General features: G+C 53.7%; 2 protein-coding genes across 8 annotated transcripts in view; one reads left to right on the forward strand and one right to left on the reverse strand.

Moving 5' to 3' along the window:
* CHLSN (cholesin) overlaps window positions 1–17,847 on the reverse strand; it is a 155,433-nt gene that overhangs the window by 32,549 nt on the left and 105,037 nt on the right. The gene's annotated exons all lie outside the window — the stretch shown is intronic.
* GPR146 (G protein-coupled receptor 146) lies at window positions 614–15,312 on the forward strand. Of its 3 annotated transcripts, XM_079120663.1 has the most exons (3): window positions 614–733; window positions 11,174–11,254; window positions 13,669–15,312. In XM_079120663.1, exon 3 carries the CDS (start codon window positions 13,695–13,697, stop codon window positions 14,697–14,699), a length of 1,005 nt encoding a protein of 334 aa, XP_078976789.1. In that variant the 5' UTR covers window positions 614–733; window positions 11,174–11,254; window positions 13,669–13,694; the 3' UTR covers window positions 14,700–15,312. The 3 variants fall into 3 exon arrangements, with proteins under 3 accessions (XP_078976789.1, XP_078976790.1, XP_078976788.1); XM_079120664.1 differs by lacking the exon at window positions 11,174–11,254 and having other exon boundaries at window positions 638–733; XM_079120662.1 differs by lacking the exon at window positions 614–733 and having other exon boundaries at window positions 8,505–11,254.

Consider the following 17,847-nt stretch of genomic DNA (forward strand, 5'->3'; position numbering starts at 1 on the left):
CTGTCTCTTTAAAGGGCTTTCCTGTGATCAGTTCGGTGTATCTGCAAACTCCGAAATCCAGGAAGTAATGGATGAATTTGGAAACAGCACGCAAACTCTGGGAAAGAGGGGCGTGTGTACCTGGAAGGGACAGATTGCAACTGACTCATTTCCTTCAGAGGGTGGTGGGGTCTGTTCCCTACAGATTAGCGCATTTTATGACTCAGCAAATAGGGCACAAATACCTTTTAAGAGGAACTGAGTGGGCACCAAGACAAGTCTTAAAGAATCTCTCCGAAGAGACCTTAGGTTTGTGTCTCTGGGTGCAGCACCAACGCCCACTGGCCACCTCCCCCACTTCACTAGCTGGAGAACCCGTACAGGGCCAGGGCAGCGCAACTGGGGGCGGGACCTGGGGGAGGGGGACCGCCGCGGGGGGCGGGGCCTCGGCAGTGCGGGGAACGCAGGGGAGGGGAGTGGCGGGGGCGTAGCTACGGGGGGGGGGCCGAGAGGCGGCGCCGGGGTAGTACTGTTGGGGGCCGGGGTGGGTCCGCGGCGGTGCTGCTCGGGGCAAGGAGGCGGGGCTGCGGCCGTGTTGCTGGGGGCAGGGAGGCGGAGGCGGGGCCGGGGCGGGGCTGGCCGTCACGTGTGTACACAGGGCCCAGACGGCGTGCGCGCCCTGGAGCCGCGCCGCTCCTGCGGGTCCGGAGCTGCCTGCCCGCGGCTACTGTGCGGGTCGCCGCCCAGCAAGCGGGTGAGTGGGGCGCGGGAGCGGGGCCTGGGTTCGGGTCGGTCCTGCAGACTCTGGCTCTCGGCCGCGGGGAGCAAGCCCTGAATTGCGCCGGCTCCGCTGGCTGGTTCCCAGCTCAGACTCACGACTCCTGCGTCCCGCTGCCCGGTCCGCGCGCCGTTCCTGTGGGGACGCTATCCGCTTGCTGGGAGGGTAATGCCTGTGAGCAGCTCTGAGCACTGGGGGCGGGCAGCCAGGGGCCGGGCACGGGGTCATTAACCTGCTGACCTGCAGCCAGAACTGCTGCCCACGTAGGCGTCTCAGTACCGCCACTGGTCCTTCACATGTCCGGCAGAGTACTCATGTGTTCTCCCGGGGCACTACGGTTATCGCTTTCGTCCCCTCTAATGATTAAGTTTTTTAGTACACTTTGGAGCTATGTCTACATGGTGATCGGAGATCAAGTGCCAGTTGTCCTGGACAGTTGATAGGGCATAGAAGGGTCCTTTAGAGCCCCAATGGAAGGCAGTGCTCCCCAGCCTTCTTATACTAGCGACCAGAAACGTAACATTGTTACTTTTATAAACATGGTAAATCAGTTCTTTAACCCAAACATTCACCTGATTTCCCCGATGTGTTCCGTCATCTTTACTGTGCTTGCTAACCTGAAGATAATTTTAAATTTGCTTTCTGCACCAACGTTTGTCGCCTTTGGTCTCCTTTTCTGTGGAGACATACTTATTCAAGATCTCCATTCCACCTTAAATAATCAGCTCCTATCCTGAGCAGCTTGACACCTGCTTGTTAAATTTTCTCCTCTTCATATCTTCAGCATCTAGCAGAGACATTCAATAACAGAAAGGCAAGAAGCTTGTTTCAAAGGCCCCTGCAAATTTGTATGAATAAAATGGTTGACTGTGTCACCAGGCTACTCATGCATAATGGTGACCAGATACTCTGTCTCCTAACTGGAGCACCCAAGTTAAAAGAGGCACTATTAATAATTACACCAAGTATATAGTTACATTATCCAGAGCCTGCTGTGTAGCTCCTTGCTACTGTAAGGTCCAGATCTTACCTCTGGTGTCTTCCTGAATGAAGATGGCCTCTAAAGATAAATGGACTTAAGAATAGTTTGTATGCACCCTTTATTGTGCCTTTTCACAGGAAGTCCATTGCGTGGGCCACATATGCATCCATGTATAGTCCTGCTTCTCTCATAAGTATAGAAACATCCCCAGGAGTCAGGACCATAGATTCAGGGTAGAATGAAAATGTCAAAGGTGACCCGGTGTCCCTGTAACTCATGAGCCCCTAGTAGGTGGGTGAGGAAAGGTAATATACATCCATGTAATGTGAGTACTTGTAGGGTTTAGATTAGGATGTCAAGACTAACATACCTAATTAACAGTGGACAAATGACATGCTTGCAAAGTTTGGGGAATACGCTTGTATGAGTTACAGGTAGGAAGAGGGACATGTTGTTCACAGGGCAGGAGGAGGAAGGAACCTCTTGGAGAAGCCATCTGTGGAATCCTGAAACTGTAACCTCACCTGGCCTTTAATGACCCATCCACACTGTTGAACCATATATATCAAGGTCATGCTTTTGAGTGGGAGGGACCACCCAGAGTCTTCACGTTCACTATGTAAGTGCATATGACAATCAAAGGATACTCTTTTCTCTAATAGTGTTTCCCCAGTTGCCTCTTCAACTTCTTAAGATGAAAGCTGAGTTTTCATAACCCACTGATCTAACTGGGCAGCATTAGGTTGCATCTGTCAACAGGGTCTCAAAGGGCCCATGATCCTAAAACACTGTCCATGTATCAGACAATGAGGGGACTCAGTTTAGAGAGTAAAACTGAGTTTTTTTCCTTTTCCCTTTTTTTGGTACCAGGAATTGGACTCAGAGGAGCTTAACCACTGAGCCACATCCCCAGCCCTTTTTTGTGTTTTATTTAGAGTCAGGGTGTCACTGGGTTGCTTAGGGAAACTGAGTTTTTTTCTTTAACATGAGATGCTAAAATAGATGCTGCTGAGGAGCAAAATTCAGTCACTCAGGATCGAGTCCAGGGAACCTCCAGTTTACACAAAGCAGATACATACAGAATGACACCCCAAAGGTCCAGCCTGGGTCCCTTCTATACAAGAGCATGGCCAGGAGTTTCCCCCAACTTAATTAGAACCAGAGCAAACTAAGCAAGCAGCTGTTACTTTTAGACCAAATGTGACAGGTAAAAATAACCACCAAGGCTGAGATAAGATCTCTGGCTCCCAGTCCTTCCCTGCAGGTAGAACCACGCCTAGCTAAAAGCTGGGGTGTTCAGGGAGCCAGATGGGGTGCCACACCTGCCCAGAGTCTGAAATTGGAGACTTTATCTGTTCTCAGTCTGGTCCTTGAATTTCTGAGAAAGTCTTTTTTGTCTGGTTTTCTCCTGGTCTGGTGTACCTGGAGAGGGCACGGGCCTCAAACCAAGTAAGAAATAAGGGAATAAGAAAGTCCAAGGAACTAGTACTCTTGTGACAAAGAAAGTGTGTCCCGTCTTCCAGGGAAACAAAGCCCCAGATCTCTTGTATAAGCACCCAGCTTGTTCCCTGGCCAAGGTTGCCAGTCCCCCCAGAGCCTTCCTGGAGACAGCAACACGCTCATTTTTTTCTATGGAGAAAGAGAGCAAGCTCTTTGTTTATGCCTCTAAGCCAGGTTGCCTGGTTCACTCTCCCTACTCTGCAGTCAGAACTATAAAGAGCAAAAGGCTACAAAAATAAAACACCCATCTACATAATGAAGCTTTCTTGTCACACCCCAGGAAGACAGTGTGATAGGAATCGGTGAGCACAGCACTCCACGCTGAAAAAAACCTATGACAACATCAGCCTTCCCAGGGCATCTGGCCTCTAGAGCTGCATGCTCATTGTTGCCAGAGCCCCTGCCCATTATTACAAAAGGAAATCAACATCTAGGAGTCGTTTGCAGAGCACTGATTGCTCCAGAACATTCACCCAAAGTTGAGAGTCTCGTGCAAAGCAACTCTCCTTCCCAGCAGACAACCCATCAAGCTGTGGACTGGAAGACGGGGTCGTGTGCCCCCTGGTTTCCATCAACCCTCTCAGGATGCAATGCCCAGGCCTTATAATTCTGTTGGCAGGGAAATCTAACTCTTTAAAGGCTCAAGGGTAAGACCACTGTCCTGGAACAGGAGGCACTGCAACCCCACTTGGTTGCTATCCTTTCTATGCTGTACCTTGGGGAAATCCTCTCAGGCCAGGCTGCTGGAGCAATACAGAGACACTTGCCTGATCTGCAAAGGCTCTGCATTGGTAGGAAAGAGATGGTTATGCAGACGGTCTTAATCTAGCATGAGTGGCTGAGGACAAGAGGAGATAGTGACCACGGAGATGTTCCCAAGGGTGATGGGATCCAGAATTAGGGTGGAATGAACAAGGGAATCCAAGTGAACAGGGGAAGCAAGGGAGAGTACCCTGGCATGGGCCCCACAAGTGCAAAGAAACTGTGAAGAAGGATGTCCTGAGATTTAGTGGGACTTCATCAGTGTGGGAGTGGCACGCTGTGGTTTTAATGAGTCCTTAACAACAGAGGCAGAATTTCCTGATTAAAAGAAATGGAATGATGGGGGCATTAGTGACATTAGTTCAGCTACCTAGGAACCAGAAGGTTCCTCTGCTGGGTTTTTGATCTGCTAGCTCTGTACCGTGCCTATCCTCTCCCACATCACGTCACCCCCAGTCGGTCCCCTCCAGGGGCTGCTTCCTCAGAGCCATTCCTGGCCATCCATTGCCACTGGGGATCACTATGTACTGAGCCCTGGTTGTCTTGTTGCTCAAGTCCATTCACTATTAACAAGCTGGTTTATACCATATGGGCTCTTTTTAAATAAGGCATAGAAAGAGAGATGCCAACATCTCACCTTATAATGCTTCTGGCAGCCTGAAAGTGGCCTCAACCTTGTCACCCATGAATAGCAAGTGGGGTCACCGTAGTGCCTCCCTGTGGCCTCAGAGGAGGTAGGATTGCCTGCTATGTAGAGTGGCCCCATGTGGACCCTCTGCAGCTCACTAGAGGCATGTAGGGCCTCAAGATGTTTTAAGTTGTCAACAGAAAAGAACTAAGACCCTTGAATCCTGCTCTCCTCCCCGGGTCCATGTTCCTTGGGAAGCAGGTAAATACAGAGAAGTGATTATTTACACTGGAGGTTAATACTAGAGAAACATCAGGAAGCGCACCATTTTATCATTACCAAAGCCCAAGCCCAGAGCACAGACTCCCATGTTTGCAAAGCCTCTGCCACGTGACAGTGTGTGTGGCTGCGGTGAGCCAGGTCCCCAGAGTGTGAGTTCTGGATTCTTTCCTTTTGCACTCACTCTGGTGGCTGCACCCTCCCCCTCACTAGTGCTTACACGATTGTCACTTGGGTTCATGTTGTTGTCATTTCCACCTTCTCCATGGTTTCCTCTTTACAAGTGTCAGTTAACAAAAGATTCTAAGCGAAAGGTCACAGACCAGCTTCCTCTGCCTCTAATGACAGCTGGGGAGGAGGCTAAAAATCCAGAGCCAAGTCCTCTTACCACCAGGTCCAACCTGGGCTCAGCAGATGCAGGGCACCCTTCTGTGCATTAAGAATGGATGCATTTAATCCTCTTAAAATTTCACGGGGATTTTTTCCTAAATGTGGGGAAACTGAGGCACAGAAATAGCCAAAAGTTTACAGCTTGTAAGCAGAAAGACTGGTATGCAAATCCTGGCAGCCCCTGCCCCCAGCCTGAAATCCCAAGCACTTCCTTCACTGGGACACTTGAGGGGGGTGGAGTTTCCCTTAAAGTAATCTGTGCCAGTTCATGCTGCCTCTAACTTGGGTCTCTGCACAACCCCACCCGGCAACAACTGTGCTGACCAGTGAGTCCATGTGCTGGCTGGCCTGGAGGGTCTGGGGTTTTGGGTAGTGTGGGTGCAGCTCCTCTTAACTACTGTGCCTGTTAAGAGCAAGCAGAGTCATTGCAGAGCCTCCTTGTGGCCTCAGTGGAGCTGAGAGCGTTTGCTGGGTAGAATGGCCCCGCACGGAACCTCTGCAGCCCACTTGTATGGCTTCGAGATGTTTAAGTTATGAGCAGAAAAGAACTAAGTTAAGCTCCCCATAACTCCATGCCTCAGTTTCCCCACATTTAGGAAAATCCCCTTGAGACTGGTAGGAGGATTAAGTACATCTGTTCTTGTAGGGTCCAGGGGTCCCTTGCTGGGTGCAAGACCAGACCCAGTGGCTCTCTCTGCCCACTGCAGGGCACAAGCTTCCACTCAAGTGGAGCACAGGCTGAGCAAGGACAGGGCCAGTCCTCTTCTGTCAGAGTCTGGAACTAAGTTTTGGGCTGTGGTACCTTGTTTCAAGCACCCTGCTCAGAAGCCCTGGTGACCCGGGCAAGTAGCCCTAACTGGGGATGGCACCTACTATCCATGTGTCCCTATCTCTGTCCCATTCTATCAGCCAGGCCGGGCAGCAGTGATCAACCAAGTACCCTCCAGTAGTTAAGGGAAGCTGCACCCACATTACCCAGGGCCCCAGAACCTCTAGGCCAGCCAGCATGTGGACTCACTGGTCAGCACAGGTGCTGCCGGGTGATACCATGCAGTGGACTCAGCATTCTGCAGGCTGTTGTCCCTCCAGGCCTGCCTGTGCCCAGCTCTGCTTAGGGACTCCTTATCTGGCAAACTTGGCGCTATGGAGTGCACTGGTCAGATGCCTCAAGGCTGTCCGACGATGCCTTCTGGGGTGCTTGGCATGCTTGAGGGGCTGCAGTTAGAAATTCACAGGAAACTAGAGCGAGCAGAAAGCCGCCCAGCCTGGGCAGGCACTAACACAGACTTCAGGTCCCTGAGAAAGCGGCTGGAAGGGCTGCTCGGGCCAGCAGGAGGCTCTGCTCTCACCAAGGACCCTGTCCTGCCAGTCCCTACAGGCCTGGGAGTCAGACTTTCCTGGGTTTTCTTTTTGAAAAGCTCCACAGCAGCTCAGGAGGAGGGAAGATGAGGGAAAGCCCAGGGGGAAGTCCACAGGGGCTGCAGAGGGTACCATGGGGGCACATTCCTGCAGACAGCTGGAGCTAGCGGGTCCTGTGGGAAGGAGCTCCAGCTTTCACCCACCAAGGCTTCAACAATCGGCTGTTGTCCAGCAGTAGATACACAGACCATAGCCGAAGGGCCAGAAAGAAAGGCGAAGGAAACAGCCAAGTCCTCAGAAGCAGAAGGGACAAGGAGCCCCAAAAGGTGCACACTCTGGGGATCCTGGTATACTTGGGAACAAAAACCTCCTTGCCCAGTGGCCTGCTCAGTCCATGACGATGAATAATTAGACCTGCCTCATTATCATGCCAGTCTGCCAGGCTCAGAAAGCGCGATCAACAGGTCAGCCTGAGGTCACCCAGAAGCCAGCGGAGAGGCCTGGGCAGGAATGCACAGAGCACAAGTGGGTTGTGGACTTCTGCCTGGGGAACTTGGTGACCCTGACTCTGGCTGTGCTACTCCAGTCAAGCTCTCTCCTACTGGGAGAGGTGCCTTCGCAGGCCACCATGATTCCTGCAAAGGCTTTGCCCAGCACCCCACCCAGCGTGCGGACAGAAGTCTTGGCACCTTTTCACCACATGAATAAAGAAAAATGGCCTCCTGGCCACGAAGCACACGGTGGCCTCCTGTGGGCGCCTCAGTCCCAGTTCTTGCTTCTGACTGCAGGTCATGATGCACATGCTTCTTGCTAGGGAAACAGTTTCTTGGGGACAAAGAGGAGAAGAGGCCATGAGCTGGGTGGGCTAAAGTTTTAGGTGAGCCCAGGGCTCAGCTGCCTATAAGCCAGCCTGTTCACATTTCCCGGGCCAGTTTGTTTGGGCTCTGTCCCCTCTCTACCTCAGTGAGGCTGGCCTCTCCTTTCCTCTCCTGTCCTCTGCTAGGCCCACACGCTGGAACCTTAGACTCTGTCTCCACTCACGCAAGGCTGACTAGCCGCCAGCGGGACCTGGTCTGGCCTTATGGTATGCACCCTTTCTTCTTTACACGTGTAATTAAAAAGACAAAAAAGAAAGAGGACATGTGTGTCACATTTACATGGTTAATGAATTCTCTTCAGGGGGGGACAGTGACACGACTGTAAGGTCCCAAGTTCCATGCATGGCTTCGGCTCCTCCACCCTCCCAGCCAAGATGCCAAGATGCATGGGCCCTACATTCCTCTGCTCCTAGCCTAGGTGGGCTGTCACTGTCCCTCCAGAACCTGCTCCGGGGCCTGCTCCAAGCGAAGGGACAGCTAGGCTAATGAGTGTGTACTTGGCAATGCACCTGCCATGCCAGTGCAGCCTCCTTGAGGCCAGCCTGACCTGCCACACCCTGGCTCATCACAGGGAAGGGAAGCAACCTCCGCATCATTTCAACGGGAACCGCGAGGGCTGGCAGGCTGTTCCTCCCACAGTGAGCTGGGGGTGGAAGCAGAGGGATTAGGCCTACTGCATGTCCTCTGGGGAGGCCTTCTAAGGAAGTGGCACCTGGGGTAAGAGCATGACTACAGACTGTTTACTAGTCACACTGAAGCTTCAAACTGGCAGAAAAGCCACCTGGGAGTAGGCTGGGCCCTCAACCAAGCAGAGGTTGGGGGGGGCGCAGGGGAGAACCAAGGTCCCACTGGGGTGAGACAGCTGAGTCTGCAGTGGGGCTTATCCAGATGGGCCATAGTCAGCAGGGCTGGGGGTGGAGGGACACAAGGAGAGTTACAGGGGAAAGGGGATGGGAAATGGGGTAGGGCCTGGTCCTGCATCTGAGAGGTGTGGGCACCATTGTGGGGCCTGGGTGGGAACATGAGTATGGCAGGTCCTGCAGGAAACGTAGGGGAGGGTTTCAGTGGTGGGAGAGGCTGGTGACAGGAATGGAAGGAAGGTGGATAAACCAGCTGGTGTGACAGAAGCAGGGCCTGGTGGGAGGAGGAGAGCATGGGGAGGCTGCTGGTGGCGAGAGGGCAGATGGGAGGGTCCTGTAGAACGAGGTGTCCTCAGCCACTCTGGACGACTCCAGAGGCACGAAAGGCAGGGGCCTGGGGAGCTGGGCGAGCAGTGCTTTGTGACGGAGGATCTCAGGGAGGAGGGGACACACTCTTCTGGGGTCCTGCTGACCTCAGGCCCCCCTGGGCCAAGGGAATGGCAGCAGGTGGCAGAGCCCCCGGAAGCTGATTATTAATCCTGCCATCTGGCATGCAGCTTTCCAAATGAAGACGGGTGGCATGTGAGCATGTGCCAGGAGGGCTCTGCACCTCGGGCCTTGGCCCAGCGTGGGATCAGGGACAAGCTCTCTCTGCTCTCGCCCACGTTTCTCTATAGTGAGGGGCCTCACCAGAACCTCCTGTCAGAGCAAACTCAGAATTCAGTCCCGCAGAAATGAGTCCACTTCTGAGGAGACCCCTTGGGGGTTTTCCCCAGCCCCTGGTTCTGTGCTCCAAGTTCTCATGAAGTAAATTACCAGAGGCCTGGCTAGGAGACTGAAAGCCAGCCCAGCCCAGCTCCTGAGGTCTGTGCTAGAGGGTGGAAACCTCATGTTCCCGGCTGCAGGACATCCTTTCTCCCCAATGACCAAGGAACAGGAACCACAAAAGGGCAGTAAGTCCTAGAGCTTTGCCCTCGGGGGCCAGCGTCCCACCAGAGCCCCTCCATGGCACAGCCAGCCTGGACCACAGATCTCAGTGGGAATACAGGTGCAGGGCATGGGCAGGGGAGGTGGTGTGGCGGTTGGAGCACAGCCTGAGTGGGCCGGGGCGTCCTGGAATCCTGCGTATAATGGGAGGAAGTATGTCACTCATCACCCTGTGATTAGGAGAGACGGCAACACTTCCCGACTTGCCTCCCTGAGCCCTGTGGCCACAGCTCTTCCACCAATGCAGAGGCGCCTGCACTTCTGTGGCACAGCATCTCATGCTTGTTGGTCCCTGAGCTGTAGCCCACAGCCTGCCGACGGGAGAGCCCATGCTGGCGCCACTGAGCATTCCAGGGACCTGTGTTCTGAACGCTACAGAGGAAGTGGCAGTGTCACTATCTCTGACTGGGGCCTGGCTCCATGGCTGTGGCATGCCCACCCACTCCTTCCAGCTGCCCTCGTCTTTCCACCTCAACTTTACAAGTGTTCTTGTAGACAATGCCAACCTGGGAGGGAACTTGTCACTTTGCTCCCGAGATCTCCAAGTAACAGCCTGGTAGTGGGAGGTGCCTCCTGGGAGGTAATGCCAAAACAAAAAGGATGGCATTTTCAGATGGACTGAACTTGAATAAAAACAGACACCTTTTGGCTTATAATCTTCATTTGAAGCAAAACATCCTTATAATTGATATATAAGAAAACCATATATAGAAGCTACTTCTAGCTTATAGTTATAAATTCTTATGCCCTTACAAGCTGCCCATACCTAACACTGAGACCTCTGCCTCCTCCTACATGTCCCAGCTGGTGCCAACACACATTCCACATGGTGCTGCTCTCTAACCCAGGGGCCAGATCATGCCAGCACGGGATGCGGAAGGGAGTTCTAAACAGACTTGTTCCATGGGAAGCTCCCAAGACCAGAGCGGCTGGGCATAGGCAATCGGCCCTCCTCCTGCTCCACTAATCCTGGCGGCACGCATTAGCGCTCCAGGCAGCCCCTGTCTTCACTCCACCGCATGGAGGGCGCAGCCTGTGTGCAGGCGGAACCTCAGGCTGCTGCCACCCCCTCTGGGCTGTTCCTCTTTAATCCCACTGATAAGCGCCTGCACCAGCACGGGGCGGCTGGGAGGGCACGTGCTGCAGGCGCGGGCCCCTCCACCCCATGCTTTAGATTCTAAGCCTGCCCTGCGCCTTCAAAGAGCTCTCTGTGTCCCTGGGTCTGAAATGAAAGCAGCCAAAGTCTCTCTATGGTAGAGTCTCAGTGAGGTCCAACTATTTTGTCCTTAATTTCTACAGACAAACTGTCTGTTCAGTTTATTTCCTCAAGGGAAGAGGGAACTCGGAACTGAATTTCTCAACCACGCTGAGTAGCAGGACCCTGCACCCAGCTCTGCCAGCCCTGTTCAGGCTCCGGCACAGGACGCTCTACAGGGCTGGACGCAGGCAGGGGCACAGGGGAAATGCCACCATGGCCACGACCTAAGCCTGGATGTTCACCAAGCCGAGTGAGAGGATATGAACCCACTTGCTCCAGGAGTGCCGACCCGTCCAAGCACGACCTCTCATTTCTTGAAACCAGCTGTAAACAGAGATAGGGAGGGGCTGCTGCATCTGCCAAGGGAGGCAGAAACTTTGTGAGTAACTTACTAGCAGAAAACAAGTGGTGGCCTCCACAGGCACGAGCGTGCGGCGGGCTCTCCCACACGCACCCACAAGTCCACGCCGCCTGGCCACTGGGGAGGCGGCAGTGGGGTTTCCAGAGACACAACAGGTCCTTCTGGTTTGCAGTGGCTGCCTCGGCCTTGCCATGCTGCCTGCTGCCGGTGTCTGGAATTCACGCCACCAAGGAACGTGGGACATGAGATAAAGGTAAGAGCCACTGGTCAGCACTGCTGATGGCCAAGGCTGGATGGGGGCAAGGGAAGCTGTAGCACAGTGAGTGGCAAGGTAAGAAGCCTCCCAGGTGGCCCAGGGACAGGGACACTGTACAAGAGGGACAGAAAGGGACCCGGGCACTTGACCAGGTCTATCAGATGAGTGCAGTGCGGTAGCTTCATGGCCCACTTATAAACAAGCTGGGGGAACACAGTGCCTGACCTGGAGGGCCCTTCCTCGGCAGAAAGACCTGCAGTCCTTACAGCCTCTGATCAGAGTGAGGAACATCTTGGGCAAACTCTGGGTCCTGGTGTGCCATGTGAAGTCAGGCTGGTGGTGATGTGGATATGGGCTGGTGACCAGGCAAGGCTAGGGTGTTAGTGGGTGGAGAAGCAGCTCATTGACTCCTACTCGCAGAGGCCACTGAGGGGGCCTTTCATGGGGGATTCACAGCCCACAGGCTGGAGGACATAAGCTCCTGCTTAGCCTCCAGTGACAGCCAGAGCTCAGCACGCAGGACCTGGAAGAACCACACATACCTGAAAGGCAGCATTTAATCAGATGCTGGCCATCAGGCATTTGGGGGGGAAGAGAAGTGTGGCAGCTACTCGGTCAAACCAGATGGCATATCCCACAAGTGGGTGAGACCCTGAGGTGCTGGTCAGGGTGGTTTGGTGAAGGGACAGCAGTGTGTGAGTGAATAGCAGCTGTCTGCATTTAAGGACCTGGGTGCACATGGGGAATGGGAGCACACACTTGTCCTAAAGGAACAATGAGACTGCCCTGCTGGCACCAGTCCTGGGTGCCTGGTTCTGTCCAATGCTGGGGGCACTGTTAGGACTGTAACCCCGCCCCCTAACCAGCACCCCACTAGCGCCTGCACCTGAGGACTGTGGCCCTACCTCTGAACAGGAACTCCAGCGTCTGCCTGCTCAGCCCAACTCTATACCTGACTCTGGGGTATGGAGACAGCTGAGGCTGGCACTGGGGACAACCCAGGGAGCAGGACTACCCATGTTGTGGGACTGCATGGTGCTCTTAGTGATGGCTACTGCCAGGCTCTTCCTTTCCTTCATCACCAGCCCAGCCCTGGTGTGAGCCTTGGGGTGGCAGGTCCCTCCCTGCTCGCTACCATGACCCAGTGCAGCAGCGAAGACCCACAGACAGTCAGTGCATGCCTGCAGGACTTGTGGGGCGAGTGAGGAATAGCCTGTCACGCGGTCACAGAGCTTCCTCCTGGTGGGGCCCACAGCAGGCGGGACCAGTGCCAACACCAGCAGCCTGGCTTCCTCGCTTTGTCCCTGCACTCTGGGAAACAGCAATGTTTGCTTTCTGTGTCTGCCTGAGAAGCTTTCTATTTTATTCCCAGAACAGGAGGTCTGGTTGGGCCAAACTACATTCTGAAGGTAAAGTTTCCCTGAAGAATGCCTATTCTTGGGACAGGAGGGAATTTTCTTTACATTACGTCTCTACTTGTCAATTTCTTGTTCAGTTACAAGACTGGCTGTGTCCCCAGACTCTGCACTGCCTCAAGGGGCCAGGCCCTAGGCTGGGGTGTCCTGGGGGAGGGAGGGAATCCCTAGGGCTGACTCCCACAGGCACGCCACGAGCCTGAGGATTACAGCGCTGGATGTCCAAAACGGAGTGTGCCTTGTGTTGGCACAGTGGGGAGCAGGCTGAGTCCTCAGTAGCCGACCGGGGCTCCCTTGGGGTCCCAAGTACACCATGCACTTTCTCCAGTGGCGAAACTCATGGGGCTCTGTTCCCCATGGCACCTCTCAGCGCTGCTCACATGGCATGTGCTGGCATCAGCTCTGCCTGTCCTGCCTACGTGCACTGTCCTCACACACGTCTGTACACACTTGCTAATGTGATGGTCCTGCTTGAGGCAGGGGTATGTGGTGGGCGCTGTCCCCACCAGGGGACAGGCTGTGTACTTTCTACCCTAGCTCATGGCAGGTGCTCAGCACACTCAGGTACACAAGCGGGGGAAGCCCTGCAGGGCAGCCTGTCATGCAGGACTGTTGGCCAGCGTATCCCAGTACTGCCAGGTGCCCAGGGTCAGGTGGGTTCTAACCCTGAAGAGCCCCCCCACCCAAAGCCAAGAGGTGGCAGTGGCTCCCTGCAGATGGAGAGGAACCCGTGTTCAGCTAGACGTGGCTGGGGATGCAGGGGAGTACGCAGAGCAGCTTCTGTATATCAAGTGTCACCCAGACTCCATTTCCTTCTGAAACAGGGTTCAGCAGCCTCACCACAGCCGCTGGCATCACCGTAAAGATGCGGTACAGCCAGCCTGGGACCCGTTTTCACAGAACACACACACAGGGCAGTTTCTTTCCTGGCTCAGCAGTCTGGTGGTGCTGAACAAGGGGACAGGGAGTGACTGACTTTGTCCTTTCTCTCCACAGAGCTGCAGAGCCTGGGGGAGGCTGCCATGTGGAGCTGCAGCCTGCTCAATGGCACGGGTCAGGGCGAAGAGCAGCTGTGCCAGGATCTGCGCCTCGGGCTGTGGGTCCTCTCGATGCTCCACCTGGTGGTAGGCGTCCCCATTGGCCTGGGCTACAACGCCCTGCTGGTGCTGGCCAACCTGAGCAACAAGAGCAGCATGACCATGCCGGACGTATACTTCGTGAACATGGCCGTGGCGGGCCTGGTGCTCACGGCCCTCGCACCCGTGCACCTGCTGGGCCCCCCCTACTCCAGGTGGGCTCTGTGGAGCCTCAGCAGTGAGGCACATGTGACCCTGCTAATCCTGTTCAATGTGGCCTCCCTGGTCACCATGTACTCCACCGCCCTGCTCAGCCTTGATTACTACATCGAGCGGGCCCTGCCGCGCACCTACATGGCCAGCGTCTACAACACACGGCATGTGTGTGGCTTCGTCTGGGGTGGGGCGCTGCTGACCAGCTTCTCCTCCCTGCTCTTCTACATCTGCAGCCACGTGTCCTCCCGGATCACAGAGTGCGCCAAGATGCAGAACACAGAGGCTGCTGATGCCCTCCTCGTGCTCATTGGCTACATGGTGCCAGGCCTGGCTGTGCTGTATGCCCTGGTGCTCATCTCACGGATTCGGAAGGAGGACACGCCCCTGGACCAGGAAGCAGGCAGGCTGGACCCCTCGGTGCACAGGCTTCTGGTAGCCACCGTGTGCACACAATTTGGGCTCTGGACGCCATACTATCTGAGCCTCCTGGGGCACATGGTGCTGGTCTCACGAGGGAGGCCCGTGGATGGGCACTACCTGGGGATCCTGCACTTTGCTAAGGACTTATCCAAGTTCTTGGCCTTCTTGAGCAGCTCTGTGACGCCGCTTCTCTACCGCTACATCAACAAAAACTTTCCCAGCAAACTCCGGCGGCTGATAAAGAAAATGCACTGTGGGCAGCGGCGCTGCTCCCTGGACCCCACAGGAGTACAGCAGGTGATGGCGCAGGCCTAGGCGAGAGGGTGCCGCAGGCCCAGCCCTGGAGACCAGCTGACTGAAGGAAACTGAAGTTCAACTGAATGCACAGCACTTTGTTACCTGGAATGCCAGGCACTTCCCCAGAAAGAGACGCTGACACAAGGATGGCACAGGGTGTTTTTAAGTTTTCTGTTTTTCCCCAAAAGACCAATCTTGGCCCAAGGTCATGCTGTGGAAAGCAACAGGGGCCCCGTGTGAAACAGGCGCCTCTCAGCTCACCTCAGCCTTCTGACCTTGTGCACCTGTCCTGAAGATGCAGGTCACATCCTCCTTCAACTGACCTTCAGCCTCCACGTCAGCTTTCCAAAACCTGAAGCCAGTGTTCACACCCCCTCCTTTTTGTATAAAAAGAGGTGTTTCATAGAAAATGACAAGTTATCAAGATGAAGGAAACAGGGCTGGAGTTGCAGCTCAGTGGTAGAGCACTGGCCTGGCACGTGTGAGGCCCTGGGTTCGATACTCGCACTGCATGTAAGTAAATAAAAGAAAAGATCCATTGACAAATTAAAAAAAAAAGATGAAGGAAACAATGCAAAGGAATGCAGACGCTCTGGCAGGAGGACAGCACACTCAGGCCACACAGGAGTCACTCAAGGTGTCAGATGTGGCTGGTTTTAACAGGGACAAGTCAGGAGTGCTGGGCTGCCTGATGACCCTACCCTCATGGATAACAGCAGCTTATTTTTTTCTGTATAGATCTGTCTTTCCAATCAACTCCCCAAAGTGTGCACAAATGAAATAAACAGAAGAAAGAGAACATTGTTAGGATTTCTAACTACAAAGCTGAAGGGCCTCCCTGGGGCAGAGGTCTGGGGACCAGCAGAAGTGTCAGCAAGGCACAGAAGGGCAGGAAGCTGGTTCCCCACAGTGACCAAGGACAGTAAAGTGGCCCTGACTAGTCTGCTTCATGCAGAGCAGGACGTGGATGTCAGCCGCGTGGCAGTACAGGTGAGGCATCTACCCTCCCAGGTCAGGACCAGAAGGGTCTGCAGCCCAGGCCAGTCACACCTCATCAGTATCACTGGGACCTCTTACGTCTCCACGTGCACTAGACATCTACTTTAAGGGAAGAAGCCCTGCTACTGTGCACCGACTCCAATCCCCTCGGTTCAATTACAGGCCCACAGTCACTTAATCCCCAATTCTGAGACCCAGGAAGCTCTGCAAACAGGACAGTTGCCTTGCCCCCACTTCTGCAGAAAGGCTGGCATGATGGGGGTGCTGCCCCAGCCCCAGCCTTCTGTAACAGCGATTTAGACATGGGCTTCTCTCTGACAGCCTGGGAACACGTGCCTGAAGATCAGGGAGCCTGGCTGCACTGTGAGGCCGTCATATGTGGGCCTCAAGTGCTTGCCCCAGTCTCTTGGGAAATTCAGCCACGAGGTAGATGCTTTGCTTATTTATTACACGCAAACTACATCTCCTCAAATTGCGACCTGCTTCAGTTGGTTTGCCTTGTGAAGAATCATGGAAATACACTGGATACTCAGCTTGGTCTGGCCCCAGTGGCTCGGCTGTGAGGTGCTTGGCGAGCTCTGCAGGGCCTAGTTCCTTATTCATAAAGGAACAGCTCAAGAGGAGGACAGTTTTCTGGGTTATTTTAACTGAAAGTTTCATTTTAAGGTCTGCCAGGGTCTCAGTCAAGCCTTCAAGGCCATGCCTAACTGTCCCTCCCTTCTTGGGCACAGAGCAGTCAGGCTTCCTTCCTTTCCTGTCCTGACTCACCTTCCCAACCCACCGCTCCACTGAACACCCTAATGTTTGCTAAAGAAATGGCCCCAACTCCACAGACTCTGGCCTGGCCTGGCCTGCAGGGGGCACTGTCCACTTTGGAAATGTCTAACTGTCTTGGAGTGAGCAGACTCAGGGGCCAAGGTCAAGCCAAGGGCAGCTTGGCTTTTTGGGTTAGTTCAGGAAACAGAAGCCAGATGGAGAGGGCTGTTGGTGAGGGGGTGTTCTTGTGTAAAAGACCCTCTTCCTAGCTTATGCTTTCTACACCTGGGAAGGAGCAGACCCCACCCCAGCACAGACCAGGAGAGGCGCGACCTCTGCCCACCTGGAAATCTCCATCCAACTGCTCTTCCCCAAACAAAGCAGCGAGGGCCCCCGAATCACATTTTTTCTTTTCAGTTTGTCAGTGGCTTTGGGTGCAAACTGGCCAAGTTCTGGGGGTCTAGATCCTGGGCTCCACAACTGGCATGAATTTCAGTCACACCTGCCCTCCTGAGATGGACTCGGGGACACCTAGCAGCCGGGTCATATCTCTTGGAAGAGCCACGCACAAGGCAAGTGACCCCCACTGACTGAGCCCCTTCACGGGGTGGTGTCTTGTCCATCCTGCCCCTGCCCTGGCCTAAGCCTGCTCCCTGTGCTGCCTCCTACTCTCCGGCCTTCCCCTGGCCTCTGCCCCTGGCCTCTGCTCCAACATGCTGCTCAGCCCACTTGTCTGTGGCACCTGCTCATCTGTGTTCCTGCGCTAAAATCCATTCTGGAGGATCTGGCAAGGGCTTATGTCTCTCTTACTTCCCTGTATGTTTGATTCTCAATTCTGCCATGTTGCCAAAAAATTTTAAAAATGAAGAAGAAAAAAAAAAAAAAAAAAAAAAGGAAGAGGAAGGAATTTGAACTACTCAGAGGAGAATAAGAAGCTATTTGAAAAAAGCCAAGGTGGATTAGGAGCTCAAGACACGGGCTTTTCAAAATTGTATCTTTGAAAAACTTTGCCATCAACATTTCTTGACATTTTAATTTAAAATTAATGATCTTATTTTTATCAAACCACAAGTCTTGCCATGTTTCATTTCTTAGGGTTCCAAAAAACTGAGTTTAATCTTGGATTTCCTTCACAAAGGTTATGCAATGCATTATAGGAAACTGCACCTGTTGCTAATTGTGGCATATATATCAAGGAAACAACACATGTTCTTTCATAAAAAAGCACTTGGTAAGGGCTGGGGTTGTGGCTTAGTGGTAGAGCACTTGCCTAGCGTGTGAGGCACTGGTTTTGATCCTTAAAAATAAAGACATTGTGTCCATCTACAACTAAAAAATAAAAATCAAAAAAAGCACTTGGTAAAAAATAAACCAGGAATAAATTAAGTTGCATGTCAAATTCTTGAATTTA

This window comes from Sciurus vulgaris (genome assembly GCF_902686455.1).
Source record: "Sciurus vulgaris genome assembly, chromosome: 18".
Taxonomy (NCBI): Eukaryota; Metazoa; Chordata; class Mammalia; order Rodentia; family Sciuridae; genus Sciurus; species Sciurus vulgaris.